This window comes from Vicia villosa, unplaced genomic scaffold (genome assembly GCF_029867415.1).
Source record: "Vicia villosa cultivar HV-30 ecotype Madison, WI unplaced genomic scaffold, Vvil1.0 ctg.000197F_1_1, whole genome shotgun sequence".
Lineage (NCBI taxonomy): Eukaryota > Viridiplantae > Streptophyta > Magnoliopsida > Fabales > Fabaceae > Vicia > Vicia villosa.
This window is the reverse complement of record NW_026705066.1, coordinates 180,508-205,332: the sequence shown is the minus strand read 5'-3', so window position 1 is coordinate 205,332 and position 24,825 is coordinate 180,508. Positions and strand designations below refer to the sequence as shown.

General features: G+C 35.7%; 1 protein-coding gene across 1 annotated transcript; it reads left to right on the top strand.

Annotated features, from left to right (window-relative positions):
• Nucleotides 1-906: 906 nt before the first annotated feature.
• Nucleotides 907-5,637, top strand: LOC131625242 (uncharacterized). The gene is made up of 19 exons (XM_058896125.1): nucleotides 907-1,099; nucleotides 1,287-1,324; nucleotides 1,458-1,480; nucleotides 1,848-1,954; nucleotides 2,034-2,085; nucleotides 2,170-2,254; nucleotides 2,433-2,523; nucleotides 2,995-3,033; nucleotides 3,199-3,266; nucleotides 3,412-3,474; nucleotides 3,596-3,651; nucleotides 3,733-3,806; nucleotides 3,907-3,999; nucleotides 4,093-4,194; nucleotides 4,297-4,377; nucleotides 4,479-4,570; nucleotides 4,665-4,680; nucleotides 5,010-5,120; nucleotides 5,217-5,637. Exons 1-19 carry the CDS (start codon nucleotides 989-991, stop codon nucleotides 5,325-5,327), a joined length of 1,413 nt encoding a protein of 470 aa, XP_058752108.1. The 5' UTR covers nucleotides 907-988; the 3' UTR covers nucleotides 5,328-5,637.
• Nucleotides 5,638-24,825: the final 19,188 nt, after the last annotated feature.

Sequence of the window (24,825 nt, the reverse complement as noted above, 5' to 3'; positions counted from 1 at the left end):
ATTACCTGGTTGATCGTTGAGAAGATTTCTTTCATAAATTAACTACAAAACATGAAAATAAAAATACAAAAACCCAGATTTGGATTTATACGAAATAGAAAAGGGAGTAAGATCTCTTCATCATCACTCTGTATCAACAAAAAACCCAAGATCTGAAGAATAAGAACATATCTGAAACGAAAACCATAAAAATAATGTTAGTGATGTTGAATAAAGAAAAGATGAAACAGTTAAAAGCAAAAACCATAAAAATTTGTATCTTATACTTTTAAAGATTTTAACTTTTACAAAATCTTAATGTGAATCATTGAAACATTTTGTTGTGTTGACTACAATAAGACATAAACAAAAGATGAGACACAGTGACGACGGTGATGGTGACAGTGGCGCCGTCGACATGAAATTTGGAAGTGGTAAGAAAGGAGATTAGAGTTTAGGGAAGGAGATTTGAGAAGAAAATGAGAAATCACAGGAAAGAGAAGTGGAATGTAGGAGACAGAAAGAGTGAGAAAAAAAGGAGATTTAGAATAATGGAGAGGGTTGGTGGAGAGAGAAGGAGGAGATGAAGGGTTAACAGCAAAAGAAAAGGAAAGATTTTAATAATAATAAAATAGAAAATTGAAAGAAAGTCTTGGAGACTATCCACGTGGAGACTTGGTTGATCAGCAGGACATATTGGGGATTTCCAGAACTATTTCTTTTCTTATATTGTAGATTATTCCCTTTGAATAAATTAGTCAAACTCTACCAAAAAGAATAAATTTACTTTTTTTTTTATGCTACATTGTTGTTAGCATTTTCTAAATTCTAAATGAAACAGAGTATATTCCCAAAAAAAAAAAATACCGCTAAAATTATATTTTTAAATTCCAGCTTATAATAAAAGAGTATTTTAGTATTATTATTACACAAAGAAGAAGAAACAGAATCTCGTGGATTGAGTGAACATTCAGTTCTCTCTGATAGCGCACCTTCAGAAGCAACAGCAATGGGCGCATATTGCAACGACGCCGTTTCGTTTCCACCGCGTTACGACGTCGTTTCCTCTCGAGACAAACACATTCATGATAACGTCCATGGCAACATTTTCATCGATTCTGTAATTTTTTCATGAATCAATTTTTTTCCGATTTTTTTTTTGTTTTTGTTTTTGTTTTTGTGCGTGTTTGTTGAATTTAATTTCTAGAAATAAAGTCTTCACTATGTTGCAATGTTGATTCAATTTCATTTTTGTATTATTTTTTAATTTTTTTTTAATTTTGTGATTTTGTTTTTGTTTTTTGCAGCTCAGTTTGAAGTTCATTGATACTGAGCAGTTTCAGAGGCAAGAATTGGAACTTTTTTTTTTAATTTAATTTTTTAAATTCTATTAAAATGTGTTATATTCAAAATCTTGTTCTGTTTCTTTATTCTATAATTTTGTGGTTTTTGATTTTAATTTTTTTGTTTGTTTGCAGGCTTCGTGAATTGAAACAACTCGGTGAGTTTATATGTAGCACCGACATCTCTGAAAAAAGACGTGTCTGTGTTCGTGTCAGTATCTGACACCTGCCAGACACTCGTGATTACGTTTAATTTATTTATTTTTTCAAATTATTGTTAGATTATCGGTATCGTCGTGTTAGTGTCGGGTGTTTGGAGTGTCCATGCTTCATAGAGTTATATCCATTAAATCAAATATCTTAATTAGAAAGTGATTTTGAAGCTTCAAAGAAATTCAAATGCACTTGCACAATTACGAATTTTTTAGTATTTTACATTGTGATTTTTGTACTGCAGTTTTCTGAAAGTGTGCAATTTTCAGTTGTAAGTTTTTTCCAATAGATATTTTTGTTTTATGTTTTCAGGTTTCACACACTTGGTGTATCCAGGTGCTGTCCATTCAAGATTTGAGCATTCTCTTGGAGTGTATTGGATTGCTGGTCAATCTGTTGAAAAGCTTAATAGTTATCAAGTATAATATTTTTTACCCTTTTAAGGTACAATAAAATCTTTTCTATGAAAGCATCTCACACATGCATGTGATTTTGCAGGGCGTGGAGCTTGGTATTGATAAATTTGATATGCAAACGGTGAAACTTGCTGGTATATATTTTTTTCTAAATAACTATTTGTGGTTTTATTTCCATTTTTAAAAATTATTTCTGACATTGTCATCATTTTTGCTAGGACTATTGCATGATATAGGACACGGGCCATTCAGTCACTTGTTTGAACGGGAGTTTCTTCCACAAGTTAACAGCGGTTCTCATTGGTACTCTTTGTCATTTTGATTCATTTCATTTTTCTCTATAATTTCCCTGTATTGTTGTAGCAAGAAGTTTTTCCTGTGTTTCTAAGTCGTGAAAAAGGCTGTTATGTTATAAATGGTTTATTTATACAATTTTGTGGTCCGTATACATATACAATGTGGCGTATTTTGTACTTCGTAGGTCGCATGAACAAATGTCGGTTAACATGGTTGATTATATAGTTGAGGAGCACAATATTGATATTGAATCTCAGATGTTAAAAAGAGTCAAGGTAATGTTACTATTTGCAATTGCTTTTTACCTATTTTATGTCAAGTTTATTGAGTTTTTGAATATTACTTCTTAAGCATCATAGGCATGATATCTTAGGTTAATTGGTTGATTAAGTTGTCAATGAGAGACTGAGTTCTTGGTGAAACTAGACCTCGAGACACCATTCTTTTGAAGTTTAGAAGTATTGGAGATTGGACACATTTTGAAAGATATGATACGTAAATGATGCTGACAGCCGTGGCAGTTCTCTGTTTATAGAAGGCTGTCTAGAAAGAAACTGTTTTCCCATGTACATTCCCAATGTTAGTGTGGATATACTATGTTCAAAGAGCTTTTACTCGTGTCTGAATTATTTTCATATGAATGTAGTTATTCACTTATTCTGCATAATAAGCATGCTGCATTACTTAAAAAAACAAAATGTAGGAATAAGTTTGCATCTTCATCCTAATGGGTGGTTATTTGGCAGGAGATGATATTGGCGAGCTCCGAATTTTCTCTTCCTAGGGTAAGATTTTTTATTTTTATTTTTATTTTTAAATTTAATTTGTCTATTCTCTAATCTCTAGACACATTTGATGAGTTTGGTTTATTCTTACTGGGTATTTATTTCTAACAACTATTTTTTCTCTCTTCTTTTGATATATTTGTTTTCTTTTTGTTGGTTATTAAGAGCTCAAGTGAGAAAAGTTTCCTGTATGACATTGTTGCAAATGGACGAAATGGAATCGATGTTGACAAGTAAGTAAGCACATCAAGTTTAACTGTTGAATCTGGTTTACAATATTTGTTTCTATTCTCTCTCTTTTATGTATTCTTCAGATGTCTGTTCATCTGAATTATGCTAAATTGTAATTCTCTGCGGAAACTGTTGATTTGCATGCAGATTTGATTATATTGCCCGTGATTGTCGAGCTTGTGGTCTTGGGTGCAACTTTGAGTTTCAGAGGTTACATGAATTTCTTCAAAACAACTTTTTTAGTAATGTTTGGATAATTTTTCTAAGCAATAAATTTAAAGTTTATATAATATACATAGGTTATGTGTCTTAAATTGTAGTATCCTTACAGGTTAATGGAGACCATGCGGGTTTTGGATGATGAGATTTGTTATCGTGCGAAGGACTGTTAGTATTGTCATGTCTCAAATATTTTTCATGCTTTTTCATTTGCATCTATCTAATTTTGCTTGCGGTGTAATTTTCTAGATCTTACAGTCCACAAGTTGTTTGCCACTCGTGCTGATCTGTATAGAACAGTTTATACACATCCAAAAGTAAAGGTATGGTGTAGTTAACTAATTAGGAAGTTAATTTCTTTTGTTGATGCATCCATAAACTTCATAGTCTTAATTGTTTCTAATCTCATCTTGATGTTTCCAGGCAATGGAGCTTATGGTGGTTGATGCACTTGTGCAAGCAAATGATTTTTTGCAGATTTCAGATACCATTCAAGATCCAGCTGAATACTGGAAGGTTATGAGGGCTTCTTTCATATACAGATGCATCAAAAACATTTTTACATCGCCTTATTGAATCATAAATATATATTGCATTTAAAAAATGCAGCTGGATGATTCAATAATTAAAACCATCGAGACTTCTCCATTGGAAGAATTGAAGGAAGCTAGAGAGTTGATTCTGCGCATTCGAAGGAGGAATCTGTACCAGGCATGTTTTTACCAGTTACTTTTCTATCATGTTTGTCTTATGTACTCAACATTTATTGTTTAGGGTTGCTGAAGCTGCAGAAGTTTCTATTTTGTTTTGCAGTTTTGTAACGAATATGCTGTTCCAAGGGATATAATGGATAATGTTAAGAAAGTCACTCCACAGGATATAGTTTGTTCCCAGGTCCTTAATCTTTTTAATCCTTCTCATCTGTGCATGCTTTTGATTTTTGCCGGGGTTCAACAGGGAATTTATGTTGTTTTTTATGTAACATCATTTGACAGAAAAATGGTGGAGTCATGTTGAAAGAGGAGGATGTAGTTGTTAGTAATGTCAAAATTGATTTGACTCGTGGAAAGCACAATCCTCTAGAAAGGTATTCAACGAAAATTATAGTATATTTTAATTTCCTAATATCATTTACTAATGTAATATTTCCTTCTCTCTTCTGGTGCATGTTTTGGTGGCAGCATCCACTTTTTCAAGGTACAACAATGAACTTATTATTACATCCTTTATCAAGATTTCTTATTTACTGTTGATGCTTGCTGTCTATATATTGTATTAGACGGTTTATTGGGTGATTATGTCTCGATGCGTGCATTTTTCGGCTGTTCGTGATTGTTCTTTAATTTTATGTAACTAGTACATTTGTGTTAGATAGGTCCGCGATATGTGAAAATCAAAGACACTTCATTATTAATATAAAATGCTTTTGTGTACTCATTCAATAATCTATCCAGGATTATGAAAGTGTAATTATTTTTTATCTGCGACTTGCTATATTTCATTTACTCATTCAATAATCTATCCAGGATTATGAAAGTGATGAGAAATTTACAATTCCCGAGGAACGCATAAGCCACTTGTTGCCTGCATATTATCAAGATATGATTGTAAGAGTATACTCGAAAAAGCCAGAACTGGTCAGTGGAATTAAATTCAATTAAAATATAAATCTTGTTGTGTTTTTACTCATTCAGGCCAAGTTTACTAACCTTGTGATTTTAACAATCCTATAGGTGGAAAAAATTGCAGAGGCATTTGAAAATTATCAGCTTAAAACATATGGAATCAAAACACAGGTTCATTCGACACCAAAGAAGAAACGTTGTTACGATTCATGTATATGAGGGAGGGTCTTCTCTATGATTACCACATTACTACTAAGATTCATGTATATGAGGGAGGGTCTTCTCTATGATTACCACATTACTACTAAATTTTTTGGCCTTTTTTCTTCCTTTTTTTGTATGATGCTTTTTCTTTTCTATATTTTGAAGTATAGAAGCATGCATATTTCCACAATGGAAATATAGTTGAGTCAATAGCAGCTGTATACTTTTTTGAAGAATTGTTATTTCCACACCAAAAACAAATGCTACACTCTGTTGAAGCTGTAATTGAGTTTACCATATTAAAGAAATCTATTACATGTAGTCATGTATGTATATAGCAAATGATTTTTTTTCTCCAATGGTTATTATAGCTGCAATATTACCTTGGTGTGACTGTGAATGATGTGCCAAAAGTACAATTAGCCATAGTTAACACTGGAGAGGATCTTAACTCCGAGAAATGACAATGGCGTGAGAAGTGTGTTTATAATGATTGATAGGTAACTTGCACGTATCTTTAAACAATGAATCTTCATTTATAAGTCTAACCCAAATAATAATGCACCTCTAGTTCTCCACATTGTCTTTGGATTAGAGTTTGCAAATTTGATATTGGATAAATTTATTTTGTTTGAAAGAGTTTGAGTGAACTCATTTGTATTAGAAATATTTTTCTTATGTATATTGATTGTTTAAAAATCACTTCTATGTATGAATCAACCTTAAATTTATGATTTTTCTGAACATCAATGAAATTCTTATATATGCGATTTACAAAAAGGTTTTAGTTCCAAATTTTTTTTTCATCCACTAATTGACTCAATTTACAATGAAGTTGACCTAGTGAAAGGTGTGAAAGTAAAGTAAATATGTATAGACATACTCCTGTTGCTTATATTTCATTAAAAAATAAGTATATTTGACTTATTTAATTTTGCAATATAATTTTATATATAGTATTAACTTGATTCAGGGATTTATATGCTTCCAAGCAAGAAAATATTGTTGGATTACCTTGTTGACTCCAACTGCATGTGTCTCGTGAACATGATGATAATTTGTGGTGTGGAGGCCATAGACCGACCACAGTGCTTATCTTATGCTCATAATAACATATTTCATGCTTACATCATTGATATGAATTATGAAGATTAGTTACTTTCTCAATTTTAGAGTTAGTGTTACAGTAATTTCCCCCCGCAGTTAATCTAATCGTTAGACTTACTCATTTTAAGTGTCCGTAAATAGAGAATTTCAGATTCAAATAAAAATTTCTGCATATTAACCTTCTTGCATTTACTAATTGAACTGTGTTTAAACTATTCAATTATGATAGTTAGTGTGAATGTATTTTTGAATGCCTTAGGACTGTTGAGAAGGTAGAGTTTTACTTTCTTTTGAGATCACGGTTGTTTCTATGAATTATTGTTTCACATGCTATGCTACCATTATTAATGAATTATTGTTTCACATGCTATGCTACCATTATTAATGTGGGTTGTAACACTACATCTTCACTTAAAACTTTAGACTTTGATATATTAACAATTTAAAAAAGGTTAGTGACCTACGTTATTGTCTATTGTTATTGTCAATTTATATGTTATTTCTGCGTAATCTTTATTATAGAATATACCAATCATTTCTAATATATTGGTGAACTCTCTTGTATATTTCACATTCAACTCATTCATAAATTAATATAAAATTAATAATTTATATTTGAATTCAACAATCACCCCTTGAGTATGAACTCTTACATTCTATAACTGAATTTTATTCTAAAACATGTCATTCTCCTTAACCAAATCGAATTAAGACTTTAATACCATGTTATTTTATAATCAAGTGATTAAACTCAAATAATTAATAAATTATAGTAAGAATGAACGGATCGAAAGAACTCGAGTTTGAAATTTGACTAAAGCAAATATTTACTAAATTTTATTTACTTTCAATCAAAATCTTGGATTATCAGAACTCATTCCTTCCTCTCAAAACTGCATGATTAAAGTAAAAAAAAAAGAGACTGTTATTCTATTTGCACAATCATTTTTTTCCTACCCCAAATAAGTAAAATAGAATAGCACATTTGGTGGCTAATACTCTATGTATAGTTTCTTCTATTTTTTTTTTTTTAACTTTAATTATCTAGACCAAAAGGTAATAGTACTTCAGATGCAACCTCCACCAGATCTTCAACCTATTTTTTTTTAATCAAAAAGAGATTATATATCAATAATCAAAAAGAAAAAAGAATTACAAGAAACACAAGAGGGGACAAGCCAAAACCTCTTCAACCGATTCAAACTTATCATAATTGAAATTCTCTCTCATAAAAAAAACTTTTCTTTTTTCCTTTATTATAGATCAGGTGTTAATGCTTGTCTCAGATAAGCCAATGCTAGAGAGCCAGTTAGCATGTTCTACCTATATATGGCATTGATTGCTAAACCAAATAGACCAAGAGAAAAGGAATGATGAGAATCTATTAGAATGATTTTGTATGTAAAGAAGTAAAACCAAATTTGCTCGTTGTCACCTAAAGTCAAGTAAATTATTGTCTTTGAACTAGTATACGTTACTATTTGTTTTCTTCCTTTGAACATTATTGTTTTATGTTCTATTTTATTTTAGTTATCTTAATTAAAAATAATTGATATGTATAGACCAAAATATTTCAATAATATATTGGAAGATTGAATAATATACTTGTGTCGAATGAGCTTATTGGTCCATCGGTTCTTTTTCGATTTAATTAGAAAATTTCTTTAGCCACCTCCTTATGGGGGTCACCCCCAGCGAAAATCCCAAAATACCCCTGCTTCGGAAATGAACTTCCGAAACTGTGTTTTTTTTTATACTTTTTCTTAAACAGTCTCGTATTATAATTAAACGCAAATGCCAAATAAAATAAGCAACAGATAAACTGAAAATACTAATATGATAAATCCAATCCAAATAATATATACAAACCGAAAATAATAATAATACTCTGCGAAAGATACAATCCGAAATCAAAAAATAAATAAACCCGACCACTACTGAGTGTGCCTAACCCTCTCACCCTGGGCCCTCCTCTGCCGCCTGTACCCCGCCGCACGGCCCGCATCAATGACGATCATCTCCATCACAACCACAACCTCTGGACTGCCCTGCTGAACGACACCTCGATCCAACGCGTCCCGCCCAAGCATCTCTATACGCTGGCAGATCGGCATGAGATCAATGGCGTGGTCATCCTCGGCCTGCTGGTTCTCCAGGATCTCCTCGTGTGCTGACCTAGGAGCGCCGGGAACGTCGGGTCTCAGCAGAGGATGTGACACCTGATAGAACCATGTGACGTATCCCTCCTCACTGTGCCAGTCCTGTGTGACCCGAGTGAGACGGTACTCCTGCGGTACCACATGATGCTGCTAGTCCTCCCATATGGCAGTGAGCTGCACTCGGGTCACTGTGTCGGGAGCAGTCTCAAAGGGTGACCTGGGTATCCGCTGCACGAATCCGAACTGACGCATGCACCGCTCAGGGAGATACCGGACCATGATGGTGGTCCCGCATGCCAGCCAGCCTGAATATAGAGCAATGCCGTCAAAGGGGACAATCTGAGCGTAGTCGCTGAACGGCCTCCAGGTGACGTCGTCGTGCATCGTGCGGTCCAAGTACAAACGGTATGGTCCCACCGCATCGTTCCCCCTCTGGAGAGCGTATCTGGAGGCCCTGGGCATGACGTCCACGTATGCAGGATCGATGTGAAAGCCGTGGATGCGGGAGAAGTAGGAGATGATCCAGCTCTGAAACAGAAACACGATAATGTATTAAAAATAAATACGAAACATAAATAAATAAATAAATACGATAGTATATTAAAATAAAACGTACCGTAAGCAGTGTGCAGGATCCGACCAACTGCCTCGTCCTCCAGTTGGAGGCCTCATTCAGCTTCTGGTAGAGATATGCCAGAGTAGCTGACCCCCAGTTCCACTGGTGAACGATATCCAGGTTCATGAAATAGCGGAGGTAGGTCACGTCGACGTACCTTGCACTCTTGTCCACAAAGCAAGCAGCGCCTATCACATGCATGTACCAGCACCGGAGAGCGCAGCCGCGGTGGTACTGTGTGAATAGGTCGTCACCCGCCTGCTCGGCATCGGCCGCCGCGTCCAGGTGGTGCTCGAAATAACGGCTCAGTGTGGTGAATCGGATATGATGCCCAGAAGTCGTGATGCACTAGTAGTCAGCAACTTCGGGCTCCATGCCCAAATAGAGCGCCATCCACTGACTGGCCTCGACCCTCTGGATCCGAGAGTGGTGCAACAGCGGCCCCCTGATGGGCAGGTGGAGAAGACACTGCACGTCATGCAAGGTGATCGTCATCTCCCCCACCGGCAAGTGGAAATAAGACGTCTCCTTGTGCCAGCGCTCCACAAATGCCCCCTGCATGCCGGTGCTGATGGTGGTGTACCCGGTCATGCAGAGCCCGCTAAGCCCTGAACCTCGCACATGGTCGTTAAACCACTGAGCTGCTGGTTTAAACAGACTAAAAATCTTCCTGGCGTGGTTCACCATTTTCAATGGCTCTCTCTCCTGTTACAAAAAAAAAACAAATAAGCGACATATATTAAATAAGCGACAAATAAACGGTAAAATTATAAAAAATGGTGACAAATAAACGGTTAAATTAAAAAAAATACCTCTCCCTCCCAGATCCGCCGAGCGACGTGATCGTGGTAGTGAATCAGCACGGAAGTGTCAAAAGGCCCTCCCGGATAGCTGTCCCCCTCCTCATCCTCCTCCCCAGCTAGATGGTCAACATCCGTTACCCCCTCCGGCTCGTGGTATGGCACTGGCATCTCCTCCTCCTCCTCCTCATCCCCCTCCTCTCGCTGGCGGGAAGAAGATACCCGAGCCAGCCTACTCCTAGACCCTGAAGCTGATGTACCCTCTCCCACGTCCTCGGGTACTCGCACACGTCGTCCCCGGCCCCGCCCCCGTCCTTGTGTCGACGCTAGCTGCGCCGCCGCCCGCTCGCGTCTAGCCGACGCAGTCTGGGTCTCCCTACCCTGTCTGATGCGTGCTGGTTGGTTGCCTGACATGTTCCTGTAAACAATTGAAATCGATTAATATGCGAGACAAAATAAAAAACTAAAAAATTTGAACTTCTGATACAATTCGGAAGTTCATTTCCGAAAACTGGGATGGAGGTGTTTTCGGAAATGAACTTCCGAAACACCCATGCGATGGAGTTTTCTGCAACTTCCATGGCAGACCCCAAAATCAAACATAAAACCAATTCAAAAAGCTTCTAAACAACCTAAATACTACTAACAACCAGTCCCATATATCATTTATGCAATTGAAACCCTAAATAACATGCATTTGAATAATGAATCTAACAAGTTCAAAACTTACAAATTGAGTGATTTGAGGGCTTTTGAATGTTGTTTAGCAATGTGATTGGAGCCTTGATGCAGCCTTGGAATTCTGTTTGCACAAATTTTCGCCTTTGCTTGTTTTTTATTTGAGTTAGGGTAAATGAATGGGGGAGGGGGAGTGCTTTGATAAATCTGCAGAAATCGCAGTATTTCGGAAGTGAACTTCCGAAATGTTGTTTTCGGAAATGAACTTCCGAAATAAGACAATTTTTTCAAAAAAAAGGCGCTTTCGGAGATGCATCTCCAAAAACACCTTTTTCTTGCATTTCGGAAGTGCATTTCCGAAGTTAGGGGTAGTATGGGGTTTTCACCAGAGGTGGACTAGAAGGTAGGGAGGTTGGCAAAGAAATTTTCTTTAATTAAACTTCGAGAAAGAAGAAAAAAGGGTGGTACTTGCAAAAAAACACATTGACGCTCAAGTCGGTCATTGATTGAGCCAATGAAAGGAATGTTTTTGAGTGTGTACCTGATTTGTCCTATGTCGCCCCCTTTTATAGGAATTTTATTAGGGTTTTTACTAACCTCCCCTATGTAGTTTTCATCCAAACCGTGTACATTTCCAGGTGGCGAGATATGTCTCGTTCTATAATCCAATGTTCTAGCCTTCCCTTCAATGCTCATATATGATATATTTTAGGGCAAGTTTACTTATGTTCTCTAGGTCCTAGAATATTCTGCCTGATGACATATTTATGACGTTCCTATTCTTACGCCACCTTTATCACAATTTCATCCCCTCTTGAATTTATATGATTTTCCTCTTGTAGGGTCGAGATTGATCTGAACTAACCATGATTCATATCCACGAGTAAGTAAGTCATTTGAATGATTATTCATTTGTCTTGGTCCAAATAGGAAAAATTGTCATCCAAGCTCGCTCTGAAGAAGTCAGGCCCAAGCTCATAAATATTTTCGTCATTTTATGTTTGTGAAGTGATTTCATTAGACTCTGTTAAGTGTGAATCATTAATTTCTTCCTTCTCTATAACCTCCCATATGTCAAGCTTGAGCTAATAGCATGATGGGCTGCCTTTAGACCCTTAATGATGGGTTTTGTAAGAACAATCTTTACCATGATGATATTGACATCACTCTTGGCCACATGTATCTTATCTCTCAGCTGGTATTCATTTTCACACCAGGTTTGTACTACTAAAGTTGTGGTATTTGCTTTTCACACTTCTTTTCAAGTCTAGATACTTTATAGAGTTAAGTCTTTCAACTTTCCCTTTTGTTACCATGCACACACTTTTTGTGATTTTTTGAACTACCTTCCTGCTCTTTGTTGTTGCATTCGAGATTTTCTCATTATTTCCCACTGTCTCCTTCATATTCTCTTAATTGGTAAATTTTATTGTTTTTACTCTATCTTCATTATTTGGTGATTTTTCAAGAGGGATAATGAGTGTGTGAGATTGTGCTTTTCGTCTCTTACTTTCTTTTCGGCATGTCTAAGTGTAATGACTTGTGCCATGAAAAACCCATATGAACATATCCTTAATAATGAGGTGTGGACCTCATTTTTCGGGATAAATGATACCTAATTGGTAATGCCCTCAATCTACTCTGACTTTTTTGAATAAGAGAACTATGATGTTTTTACTGAAGTGGGAGGCCCTTCGGTTGCCTAGAAGATTATTATTCCCTCTTTTACCGATAAAGTTTTTCATAGTTTTTCCCATTATACTTTTCCCATGTTCTATGAGGTCTTCAAAGAAATGAGTTTCTTTCTTCCTTTGAACCCTTTTGAGCGAGAGGTCCTCCGGTATCTGGCCGTGGTGCCTTCGTAGTTCCATCCCAACTATTGATCGTTCCTATAATCCTTCTAATCGATGTGTCAATATTTGGATTGGGAGACTTCTATCAAGATTTTATTTTACATATTCCATTTTGGTTGGAAAGGGACTTCTTCCCTTTATGGTTTGATACACTTCAAATAATCTTTGGCACTGTTTGAGTCGCTTACTGGCTCCTTGAAGAATTTTAAAATTCATTTTATGGTGGTAGAACCAGTTACAACTGATTCCCATTCTAACCTATGTGACTGTGGAGAGGGGTCTCTAACTTATTGTATATGTTATTGGGCCTTTGGTCGACGCTGAGCAGTAGGTCCAGAGACTATGGCTGGCACGAAACATAATCGATTAAGCCTAAAGGTCTAATCAATTAGGTGCTTTTTTGCAATTCAAAATTTGCTTCCTATAGTCAATTAAACTTAATGTGTTAATCAATTAGAACCTTAATATGCATGCGCCACCATTAATCAATCATAAGGATTAATGTTATTAATTACTCTAATCGATTATGGGGGTCATATAATCGATTAGAGACAACCTATAAAAGGTAACTCGTTTATCTCCTTTTTCATCTCATGATTTACACTCTTTTTATTCTATTTTGCTTTAGTTTATTGTATTCTTTAAGAGCTTATGAAGCACTTCCTTAATGTGTCAAAATCATCATCATTATGGCTCCAAAAAGAATAAGAACCATTAGAAGTTCCTCGGCTCCATCATATTTCTATGGAGACTTCTCATCTCTAGAGAAAAAAATAGATTCAACATGGAGTATGCTATCAAATAAATTTTTCCATCATACTTGGATGTGAGTGTCTTTGAAGGCTGCGAGTTTTTCATGATGTTTGAAGAGGTAAATCTTAAGAGCTTTATAAGCTAGGCACGGGGGGAGATTTATCTAACTTTTGTAAGGATGTTTTTCTCCAACCTCAGATATACAGATGGTATTATTAACTCTAAAGTTCAAAAGCATCATATATTTGTGTATCTAGAAGAATTTGTCAAGAATCTTTAATCTTCCTTGAACTGGATTCCTCTACAATGAATTAGAACAGGGTGAATTACTTTTATTAAATTTTCTCATTGCTTGTTGTTAGATCCTAATGGGGAAACTCCTTCTTCTTTCCTTGTGGGCAATGAACCCCCAAACATTTGTCTCATTCACTATATGGTGAACCACATTCTTCTCCCAAGAAAACATAACCTGGGGCAGTTATTAAAAGCTAATGTTTTCATAACTTGGTTTTTGACAACAAAGTTGAGACAATAGGGTTAGTGCAAGGATCCATCACATGAAGGAGAGCAAGAGAAAAGAGATTATGTAGTTTCCATATGGTACCTTGATAATGAAAAATCTTAGAGCACATTGGCTTCAATATTGAGGATGAGTAATCCTTGGAAAACTCAGCAAAAATTGGAAATGTTGTAGTAGGGCATATGCGGGTTGAGATCAACAATGAAGTGTAGAGCCGAAATCCTCCCAAAGTCGGAAAATCTGCTCAAAGTCAATAAGCTCAACAACAAGCACCCCAGCAAGAAAGGCCTTCAACTCTGGAGGATTTTGATTATGAAATGCCTCAGACTTCTCCGAATGAAGCTCTCTTCCACTTTATCATCAAAGAGAAAACAAGAGATAGCAAGAACATCAACCATCTGGTATGTCAGCTCACTCAAATGCCTCTACCATTAGAGTTGTTCAGTGATGATGATCGGTGTAACATCCCAAAATTTATTATTTAATTAATTTAATTAAGTTTTAAATTAATTAATTTGAATTAGCATTTTATTGGAATTATGTGGGAAGAAATAATAAAATGTAGTGTTGGGCCATTGGTGGAGTCAGTAATGTGGGGGTGTTAGTGTGAAGAAGCCCATTACTAAATTATGTTATGTTTTGATAAAACAAGAAAATAAGAGAAAATTGAGAAAGAGAGGAGAAAGACCTAAGAGGGAGAGAAGAAGAACTCATATACAAAAGCCATTTTCGTATTCATGGTGCAGCCTTCACAAAATGGGTCATAACTCTCGGCTCGTAACTCCAAATCAGGTAATTCTTGAAGATTCGGATTCTACACGAAATTTCCTTCGATTTGATATATTAATTCGTGTTAGGGAGGTTCTCGATGAGGGATATAAGCGAGTTTGAAGATGGGAGATTCTTGCTGAATTTGAGGGAAAAGGGCTTACGGGTTTGATGAAGAAGAAGGGAAAAAGTCCAGATTCTTGGCTAAGGTAAGGGGGGACTCTTCCGATTAACATCTATTATCGGGTTATGGATAATATGACTGATATAGATGTATTATTTCATGTCAATTGAGTCGTATGATAGAGTTGGGATTTTGGGGATGTTTGTTGATAATTATCTATTTTGATGAATTCCATGAATTTGGTGTTGTATGATTGTTTGATGATGCATAATATATGTTATATGTGTGTATGATATATGTTGTGTGGCTGTTTTCTGGTGTTTGATCAACTTGAATCGATTTGGTCGAGGTTGAGGAATTTGGGATTCAGGTTCGTATACTGTCAATTGCGATTGAGATCTCTGATTTTTGCCAGTTCGCGCCGCGAAGGTAGGTTGGCGCCGCGAAGGCGTAGTTCTTTTCTCGTTTCGCGCCGCGTGCAAATGTTTGCGCCGCGAAGGCGTCGTTTCCTGGCAGCGCGTCGCGAACACTGTGTGGCGCCGCGTGCTGCTAGTAATTTTTGAAAAATTTAAAGATGCATAACTTTCGAACCATTGGCCTGTTTTAAGTGCCGTTTCGAGCAGGATGAAGCTTATGAAATATTCTTTGTGTTATAATAATAAAATGAGCAGCATATTGAATTTATTTTATCAACATTTGCTTGTTTTGATGTATGATGTGTTGTGGATATATATGATAAGATGTAACGATACAAGCTGTGTTTAAAACATGATTCATGTGATGATTTGTTTGTTGGTATGATGAATCTTATGAGATAGTTTTGTAATGATGTGAGTATGATGTGAATAGCTCGTTTGTTGGATGGATGACGTATTGTTGACATATATGATGAAATGTGACAATATAAGATGTTGTTTTGAAAAACATTATGATGTGATGATTGGTTGAGAATTATATGATGATGATTGATTTGTTTTAGAATGATGTGGATACATGTATGTTCTTTAATGATGATGATGATGATTGATTGTATGTGAATGATGCTAATGTATATAAACATACTTTGATGATGATGATGATGTTGATGATGATGATGATGATGAAATGAGTATTTGATGATGTTACTCATTAGACTTGACGATGGTATAAGTATGTTCATGTATGTTTGCATTCATTCATGTTCATTGATGATACTGTATCCATAAGGGTGTGTTGGATCAGTGAAGGGCATGATTCCCATTGTGTGGAATCTGTGCTGGCAGGGCCGTATCTTGATGATGTTGGATCGGTCATGGGTTATTCCCATTTGATGATGTTGGTACCACATGCATAGTGTCAGTTGCATTCATATGCATGACTGTTATAACATGATTGGATGTATTCCAGTGTTATAAATATTGATGATGTGTTGGTTGATTGTTTTATTGATGATGAAACTTGTCTGGATGTCTGTTTATGAAACAATTGGGTGAATGATGTAACTATGATGTGTTATTATTTATGATTCAATAACATTTGTTAATTTGAATGAGACTCACCCTTACTGTTGACATTTTCAGATTGGCGAATAGCGGCTTGTGGCTTTGGTGAGGATAGCTCATAGGCCAGTTTATTTAAGTATAGCGTCGGTGTCATGCTCTGATATTGTAACACCGGGGAACGCTAGTTTAGAGTCTATGATGTTACTCTATTGTGTTGTTATTGTATTAATTTTGTGGGATATTGCATAGATGATGTTATGCTTATCCGTATGATGAATATTCCGTTGTGTAAAAACATGATTTTGTTAAATTGATGATTCGTTCCTAAGTGAAGCATGACAATTGATTTATGATGATTTGTTTTAATTGGAATTGTGGCACCCTTGTTTTCATGTTTTACTCTGAATTATTTTAATAATTTCCGTGGGGTTTAGAAGGGTGTTACAATAGTGGTATCAGAGCAGGTCGGTCCGTCCGGCCAATTGTCGAGTCAGTTGAGTTGCACGACAGTTGAATACTGTCGGCATATTATCCCTTGGTACGCGACATGTGAGTGAATCACTGTCGGTACTTGGTTTTTTTGTTGAGGAAGTTGGTTTGAAACAAGTGGGGGAGAAGCTTCGCTTCTCGGTTATGTTTCAGTTGTAAGATGATTGATTCAGTAGGCTGTTGTTGGCAATAGTGCAAGCGTTGTTGGAGGTTGTTGTTTCCCGAATTGAAGGTGACTTGGAATTAAGATTTGTCTGGTAATTGAGTTGGAACATCTTGAAGGAAGATGATTAGAGGTATTTGGTGATTATTTTTAGGAGAGGAAAATTGGAAAGTTGCGATGTGTCAGCTCTGCTGGTGTGCTGCGAAGTTGTCAGTTGAGTAGCCTTGCGTCTCAGAAGAAGTTCATTTGCAAGTTGCAAAGAGGTTTGCGGTCGTAAGGTTTCAGAAATCGCACTTCGGTGATGGGATGTGTTGCTCAAGTTATAAGAATGTTTGGGAGTGAAGAGATATGATAAGAGGCTGTTTGGAATGTGATCGAGTTGAAGAGAATGAGTTTTGGAGTGAGATTTTCGTAAGCAAAACGCAGGAAAATTGCTGAATAGCTGTAAAACTTCGAAAATTCATAACTGGAGTTCTGGACATCCGATTTGAGTTCTGTTTGAAGCGTCGGAAAGCTAACGAGATGAACTTTGTTATAAAAATAGTTGCAGCAGCTGTAACATATTTAATTGTGACAGGATGATGTTGGAAAGACGTGAAGTTGCGGTTACGCTTGCTCTTAGAACTAGACTTGTTGGTTAGTATTGAACGAGACGTCAGTGTCAGAGTTGAGCGGATTGAAGGAATAATTAAAAGGTTTGTTAAGAAGCAATTTTAGGAAATAAATGTATCAATTGAGAAGTTTTGGATACATCGTATAGAGTGTCGCTGCATGATGTCGGTGTTGGATTTTTGGACAACGATTGGAAAATTCATATCTTGAGTTCCGAGTGTCAGATTAACGTGCCGTTTGAACCTATGAAGAGGAGAGATTATGTTCTACATTATGGGAGAGTTATAAGTACAATAGATTGATTCTATGAGGAGATATTCTGAAGTCGGTTAAGGAAGCGTGAAACTTGTTGAATAAGAATGCCTACTACCGCGATTGTTTGAAACGAAGTTGAGTAGAACATGTTGTTGATTAATAGGTTGATGAGATGTTCGATAATAAAGATGATTTGAGTGCCGATGGATTTTAGTGAAGAGTGAATTAGTAGTAAAGTTGAAATAAGTTTTAGTACGGTTAAAGTCATATTTGTGATGCCAAAGCAACAACATGTATAAAAGAAGAATTGTAGAAAATTTCTGACACCTATTGATGTGAGAAAGACTTTGTTGAGATTCTGAGTGGAAGGATATTAGGGCGCGAAAGATGTCATGGGATTTAGAGTAAAACTACGAGTTATGAATGTTATCGGGGTCTTTTGCTAAGATGAGGATTTTGATTTGGAACGAGATGAATAGTAATGTACAAGTATATTAGTGATTGTGAAGTTGGAAGTACTTAACAAGTGTGTGATGCTAAGTGACTATGAAGCGGATTGTGTAAAATGTTTGGAGGTTGGTGTCTCACCGATAAGATCCAATGAGAGGGAAGTGTGCGAGTTGTAAAGACTCAAAGTGAATTATTGAACTATGACGATGTTAATGAGTTTGAGTGCAAACTCGGAAAGGACACTATTATGTAGTAACGACGGTTTATGCTTACATATGGTTGTCGGCTATCTATTGACAAATTGAGGACTTGATCACCCTTAATCTCTTGTTGATAGTAGACGGAAATCATATAAATGAGATGAGCTTGTTTTGTTACCTTAATGGTTTAAGATGTGATGAATACTAAGCCGTGAGAATAATCACTCACCATGTTGTGTAAACTTATGAAGAAGTGAATACGAAAGAGTGCAATATATTGGATGATGACTTAAGACTGGTAATCAGAGTCGCGCAGCGAAAGTGTGATGTGGAGTAGTGTGCAAGTACTATTCATAGACAGTGAGAAATTAATATGTCGGAAGCCTACATAGAGAATATGTATTGATTTATATGTTGGATTTAGAATCTAGTGGAGGTAATGATGTCGTATCGAAGAATTAGAACTCTTTTGAATAATTTCCGAGGTGACGAACATGTTATTGTGGTTGTACGTAGTTAACGGGTATGTATTTGGCAAAGTTAAGATGACGAGTTGATACTATATGATGTTATAATAATTTTGTTTCGTTGTTAAGGTGATATTGTGGATTCCAGATATAATGAGGAATTATACTCTATGAAGGACGAAGTTGATTTAATTCTTAAAGAAGAGTGAGATTCAGTTTGAGCTATTATGTAAGTAATGGTATATCCAGGCTAATGAGTGTGATTATAACTACTTGTGTACACTCATTCCGATGGTTGGAATGTTTAAAAGGTGAAGTAAATCAGGAATTTATTTTTGAGTGCGAGTAAGTATTGACGAGTGGTGGACTAGTACCATGGATGGTAAAGAATGATTCTTGAACGAATGAGTAAAGAGGACCAGAGTTGGGTATAACTCATAAATCTAATTGGTATAGATGACTGTAATGAGTAATCAGAGTAGTGTAGTGAAAGCAGGATGTAAAGTGTTGGATAATTGATGGTGTGACTTAAGAGGAGTCAGATAATTGGAATTCAATGGTAAAGGAATATGAGTATTGAGTTTCTTGAAGGAAGCAGTTGGTAAAAAGTGTAAGTATTATTTTATCGCTCAGATGGAAGAGTGTGTCTAAGGTTGGTATGTTTGGTAGATGGAATGCATTACTGCAGTGTTGATCAATGTGATCATACCATGGTTGCGTAATTATATTATTCAGTTATTGGGCGTATTGTATGGGTTGTACCTCAATGTTCTATTGTTATTAACCTTTTAGAGGTATAACGAGTAGTACACCTTTGGGTAGTCAAATGCGACGTAAGAGCTGAGATTGAATGTATGAGATGTGTTTCCTGTTGGTTATGTCAGATGAATTTTGAGGATTGACTGATGGAAATGTTACTTGGGAACTGGAGAGTCAGATGAAAGACTCCTATCCGAAACTCTTTGATTGAAGGATGTTTTCGAGGACGAAAACTCTTTTAGTGGGGGAGAGTTGTAACATCCCAAAATTTATTATTTAATTAATTTAATTAAGTTTTAAATTAATTAATTTGAATTAGCATTTTATTGGAATTATGTGGGAAGAAATAATAAAATGTAGTGTTGGGCCATTGGTGGAGTCAGTAATGTGGGGGTGTTAGTGTGAAGAAGCCCATTACTAAATTATGTTATGTTTTGATAAAACAAGAAAATAAGAGAAAATTGAGAAAGAGAGGAGAAAGACCTAAGAGGGAGAGAAGAAGAACTCATATACAAAAGCCATTTTCGTATTCATGGTGCAGCCTTCACAAAATGGGTCATAACTCTCGGCTCGTAACTCCAAATCAGGTAATTCTTGAAGATTCGGATTCTACACGAAATTTCCTTCGATTTGATATATTAATTCGTGTTAGGGAGGTTCTCGATGAGGGATATAAGCGAGTTTGAAGATGGGAGATTCTTGCTGAATTTGAGGGAAAAGGGCTTACGGGTTTGATGAAGAAGAAGGGAAAAAGTCCAGATTCTTGGCTAAGGTAAGGGGGGACTCTTCCGATTAACATCTATTATCGGGTTATGGATAATATGACTGATATAGATATATTATTTCATGTCAATTGAGTCGTATGATAGAGTTGGGATTTTGGGGATGTTTGTTGATAATTATCTATTTTGATGAATTCCATGAATTTGGTGTTGTATGATTGTTTGATGATGCATAATATATGTTATATGTGTGTATGATATGTGTTGTGTGGCTGTTTTCTGGTGTTTGATCAACTTGAATCGATTTGGTCGAGGTTGAGGAATTTGGGATTCAGGTTCGTATACTGTCAATTGCGATTGAGATCTCTGATTTTTGCCAGTTCGCTCCGTGAAGGTAGGTTGGCGCCGCGAAGGCGTAGTTCTTTTCTCGTTTCGCGCCGCGTGCAAATGTTTGCGCCGCGAAGGCGTCGTTTCCTGGCAGCGCGTCGCGAACACTGTGTGGCGCCGCGTGCTGCTAGTAATTTTTGAAAAATTTAAAGATGCATAACTTTCGAACCGTTGGCCTGTTTTAAGTGCCGTTTCGAGCAGGATGAAGCTTATGAAATATTCTTTGTGTTATAATAATAAAATGAGCAGCATATTGAATTTATTTTATCAACATTTGCTTGTTTTGATGTATGATGTGTTGTGGATATATATGATAAGATGTAACGATACAAGCTGTGTTTAAAACATGATTCATGTGATGATTTGTTTGTTGGTATGATGAATCTTATGAGATAGTTTTGTAATGATGTGAGTATGATGTGAATAGCTCGTTTGTTGGATGGATGACGTATTGTTGACATATATGATGAAATGTGACAATATAAGATGTTGTTTTGAAAAACATTATGATGTGATGATTGGTTGAGAATTATATGATGATGATTGCTTTGTTTTAGAATGATGTGGATACATGTATGTTCTTTAATGATGATGATGATGATTGATTGTATGTGAATGATGCTAATGTATATAAACATACTTTGATGATGATGATGATGTTGATGATGATGATGATGATGAAATGAGTATTTGATGATGTTACTCATTAGACTTGACGATGGTATAAGTATGTTCATGTATGTTTGCATTCATTCATGTTCATTGATGATACTGTATCCATAAGGGTGTGTTGGATCAGTGAAGGGCATGATTCCCATTGTGTGGAATCTGTGCTGGCAGGGCCGTATCTTGATGATGTTGGATCGGTCATGGGTTATTCCCATTTGATGATGTTGGTACCACATGCATAGTGTCAGTTGCATTCATATGCATGACTTTTATAACATGATTGGATGTATTCCAGTGTTATAAATATTGATGATGTGTTGGTTGATTGTTTTATTGATGATGAAACTTGTCTGGATGTCTGTTTATGAAACAATTGGGTGAATGATGTAACTATGATGTGTTATTATTTATGATTAAATAACATTTGTTAATTTGAATGAGACTCACCCTTACTGTTGACATTTTCAGATTGACGAATAGCGGCTTGTGGCTTTGGTGAGGATAGCTCATAGGCCAGTTTATTTAAGTATAGCGTCGGTGTCATGCTCTGATATTGTAACACCGGGGAACGCTAGTTTAGAGTCTATGATGTTACTCTATTGTGTTGTTATTGTATTAATTTTGTGGGATATTGCATAGATGATGTTATGCTTATCCGTATGATGAATATTCCGTTGTGTAAAAACATGATTTTGTTAAATTGATGATTCGTTCCTAAGTGAAGCATGACAATTGATTTATGATGATTTGTTTTAATTGGAATTGTGGCACCCTTGTTTTCATGTTTTACTCTGAATTATTTTAATAATTTCCGTGGGGTTTAGAAGGGTGTTACAATCGGGACATTGAGTAGTATTCACTTGTTTTCTTTGTATGTTGCTTGTTTTATTTTTCTTGCATTCTTTCTCTTTGTAATCGTCTTTCCTTATAAGAAAGGGAGGGAAGGGTTATACCTGTTTCTAAAGAAGATGAAGCTAAGATTGGAGAAGTTTTGAATGAAACTTGACCTACTATAGCAAAAAAATTGGAATAACGTGTTTAATAATGGGTTAAGGATATCCTTTTATAAGGGAAGAAAACATAGATCACATAGGCTATGCTTAACTTTTGTTACGTATACACCAACAATTATAGAATGAACTGTCACACGTCTCACGTCCTGATATGTTATACCGAACCCATAGTCTTTTTCCAGACTTAGCTTCCCAAGATGGATCCATCATGAGAAGCATTTAATGTTACATATGATGCCCTAGGTGACACTTGAAGCACTCGCCCCATGTTAGGCTTAAAGGACTTGTCCTACGCCTCACTTAAGGGACTCGCCCCATGCTTCGCTAGAGGGATTTGCCCCACGCTTTGCTTGAGGGGACTCACCACATGCTTTGCTTGAGGGACACGACCATGCTTGAGAGACGCGCCACATGATTTGCATGAGGGACTCTCCCCGTGCTTTATTTGAGGGACTCACCCCACGTTTCCCTTGAGGAATTCACCTCATGTTTTGCTTGAGGGACTCGATCCATAATTCGATTGAGGGATTCGCCCCATGCTTTGCTTGAGGAACTTTCAACATTTTAGGACGGCGATATGCCATAGTTAAATCACTTTGTCCTTCCCAAGACCTCGTGATTTAGAGAATGTTGACTTAATTAATTTATTTGGGCTTAAATAAGGGATGATCCATGACAAAATAGCCTATGGCAGAACCAGGTTAAGGGTAGAAAGGGACTTAAAAGCTAGAAGTAGGCTAGTCACCCAAAATGAGCTTGGGCGCCCGAAGGGGTGAAGTCACCTGAAGGGAATGACGATCCTCGTGATAGAGCTTGGATCCATCACCTATAATCTGCCCCACTTATGACACCTAATTTATGAGGAATAACAATCGAATGATGTTAGTGAAAGAGGAAAACATTCTCCCCGTGATTTGGAGGAGAACGAGTCTTCTCTATTCCCACATTCTTAATGATGAGACTATGAAAACCGCTAATAGCTAAGCCCACAAGATCTCTATATATGTCATAACTTATAAGGTTGGAAAGTTAGACACAAATTTTATAGAGAAAACAAATGGTGTCTCATAATCACCACATGAACACATTTTCCTTCTCTCATTATTGTACTTTTAACAATTTTTCAATTTTTCATTTCTTTTATGCAATTGTCTAAAATCATTCAATCAAATTTTAATATCTACAAGTGAGATACACATATAATATGAGGAATTGATACACATGATACACCTCAGGGAGAGATCTCGGGATGCACCTCTTCATCTATTTATTGACAACAAAAAAAAAATTTCAATAAATCTATCTTATTGTCTATTTCTTTAACCATAAATGTTGGCATAGAACCCTAAATCCATTATTATACAGATTCAATTGACTCAAACAATATTACTGAACTTTCCAATAATGGAATATTGGAAATGAATTCTAACATGAATTCAAGGATGCTTGTAAGCAAACATAATATTTATTTAACAAACAACTAAAATTTTACCAATAAAAAAATAATGTATGAGAAAAAAAAAAGTAGTAATGTCGGTAGATTATGGTCAAATTGAATGTGATAAATTTTGATGAACTTTGCCAAATTTATAATATGATTATATGAAATGTGAAAATCATCTGATCAGTGTGACTATTTTATCCAATTCTGTAAACATGATTACAAGTCACACATTTTTCTTTGTGGCTAGTAACTAAGTAACACCTTTTTTTAATAAAAACATTTGTATTATCAACTCATTAATGAAGCCAAACTTGTTTGAAAGAGATATCAATATAGAGAAAGGTACAACAACCGTGAATCCCATAATGGAATAAAGAAAAAGGAGACAGAAAAGAAAAAGAAGGAAAGATAATAACTATACCAAACAAAAAAGAAAACTATTAGGGATGATACTATTCAAGTCTTTATAGTTTAATGGTGTTGACAAGTTTAATAAAACACTAATTTTGATGTTTCTTGCTTATATATTTAATAAATTTAACAGGGTCTTCGACACACATCCGACTCATGTTATTTGACCTTCATTTATTCATCTAATATTTTATTTATTTATATAATATTAAAAGAATTACAAATATCTTAATCAAATTAATATTTTCAATTCTTCATTAATAACATTATTTATTATCCGTCTTATATGTATATGAGATTCGTTAAAAATAATGTATAAGGTTTTTTGAAGTAAAGAAAAAAATAATTTTTTTTTAAATATTTGTCTAAATTGTTTGACAAGTGTTATATGTATGATATGAGTGTCAGACACCGATTCAAAGAGTAACGAAACAAAGAAAAAATATTTTTTAGAGACATTTATTTGATTTTTTGATTCTTGTCTAATTTTTTTAACACGTGTTATATAAGTATCATACACGTATACAATAGTGATATGTGTCAGACACCACAACACACCTGCTCCTTGAAGTGCTCCTCCTTCGTAGATGATATATGATATCGTTCCAACATG

What these genes read in the sequence shown, in the direction of transcription:
- LOC131625242 (XM_058896125.1), top strand. Translation starts at nt 989, where the DNA reads ATGGGCGCATATTGCAACGACGCCGTTTCGTTTCCACCGCGTTACGAC. An exon ending in CCGAATTTTCTCTTCCTAGG is followed by an intron (nt 3,034 to 3,198) that starts GTAAGATTTTTT and finishes TTGGTTATTAAG; the next exon opens with AGCTCAAGTGAGAAAAGTTT. An exon ending in AATGGAATCGATGTTGACAA is followed by an intron (nt 3,267 to 3,411) that starts GTAAGTAAGCAC and finishes ATTTGCATGCAG; the next exon opens with ATTTGATTATATTGCCCGTG.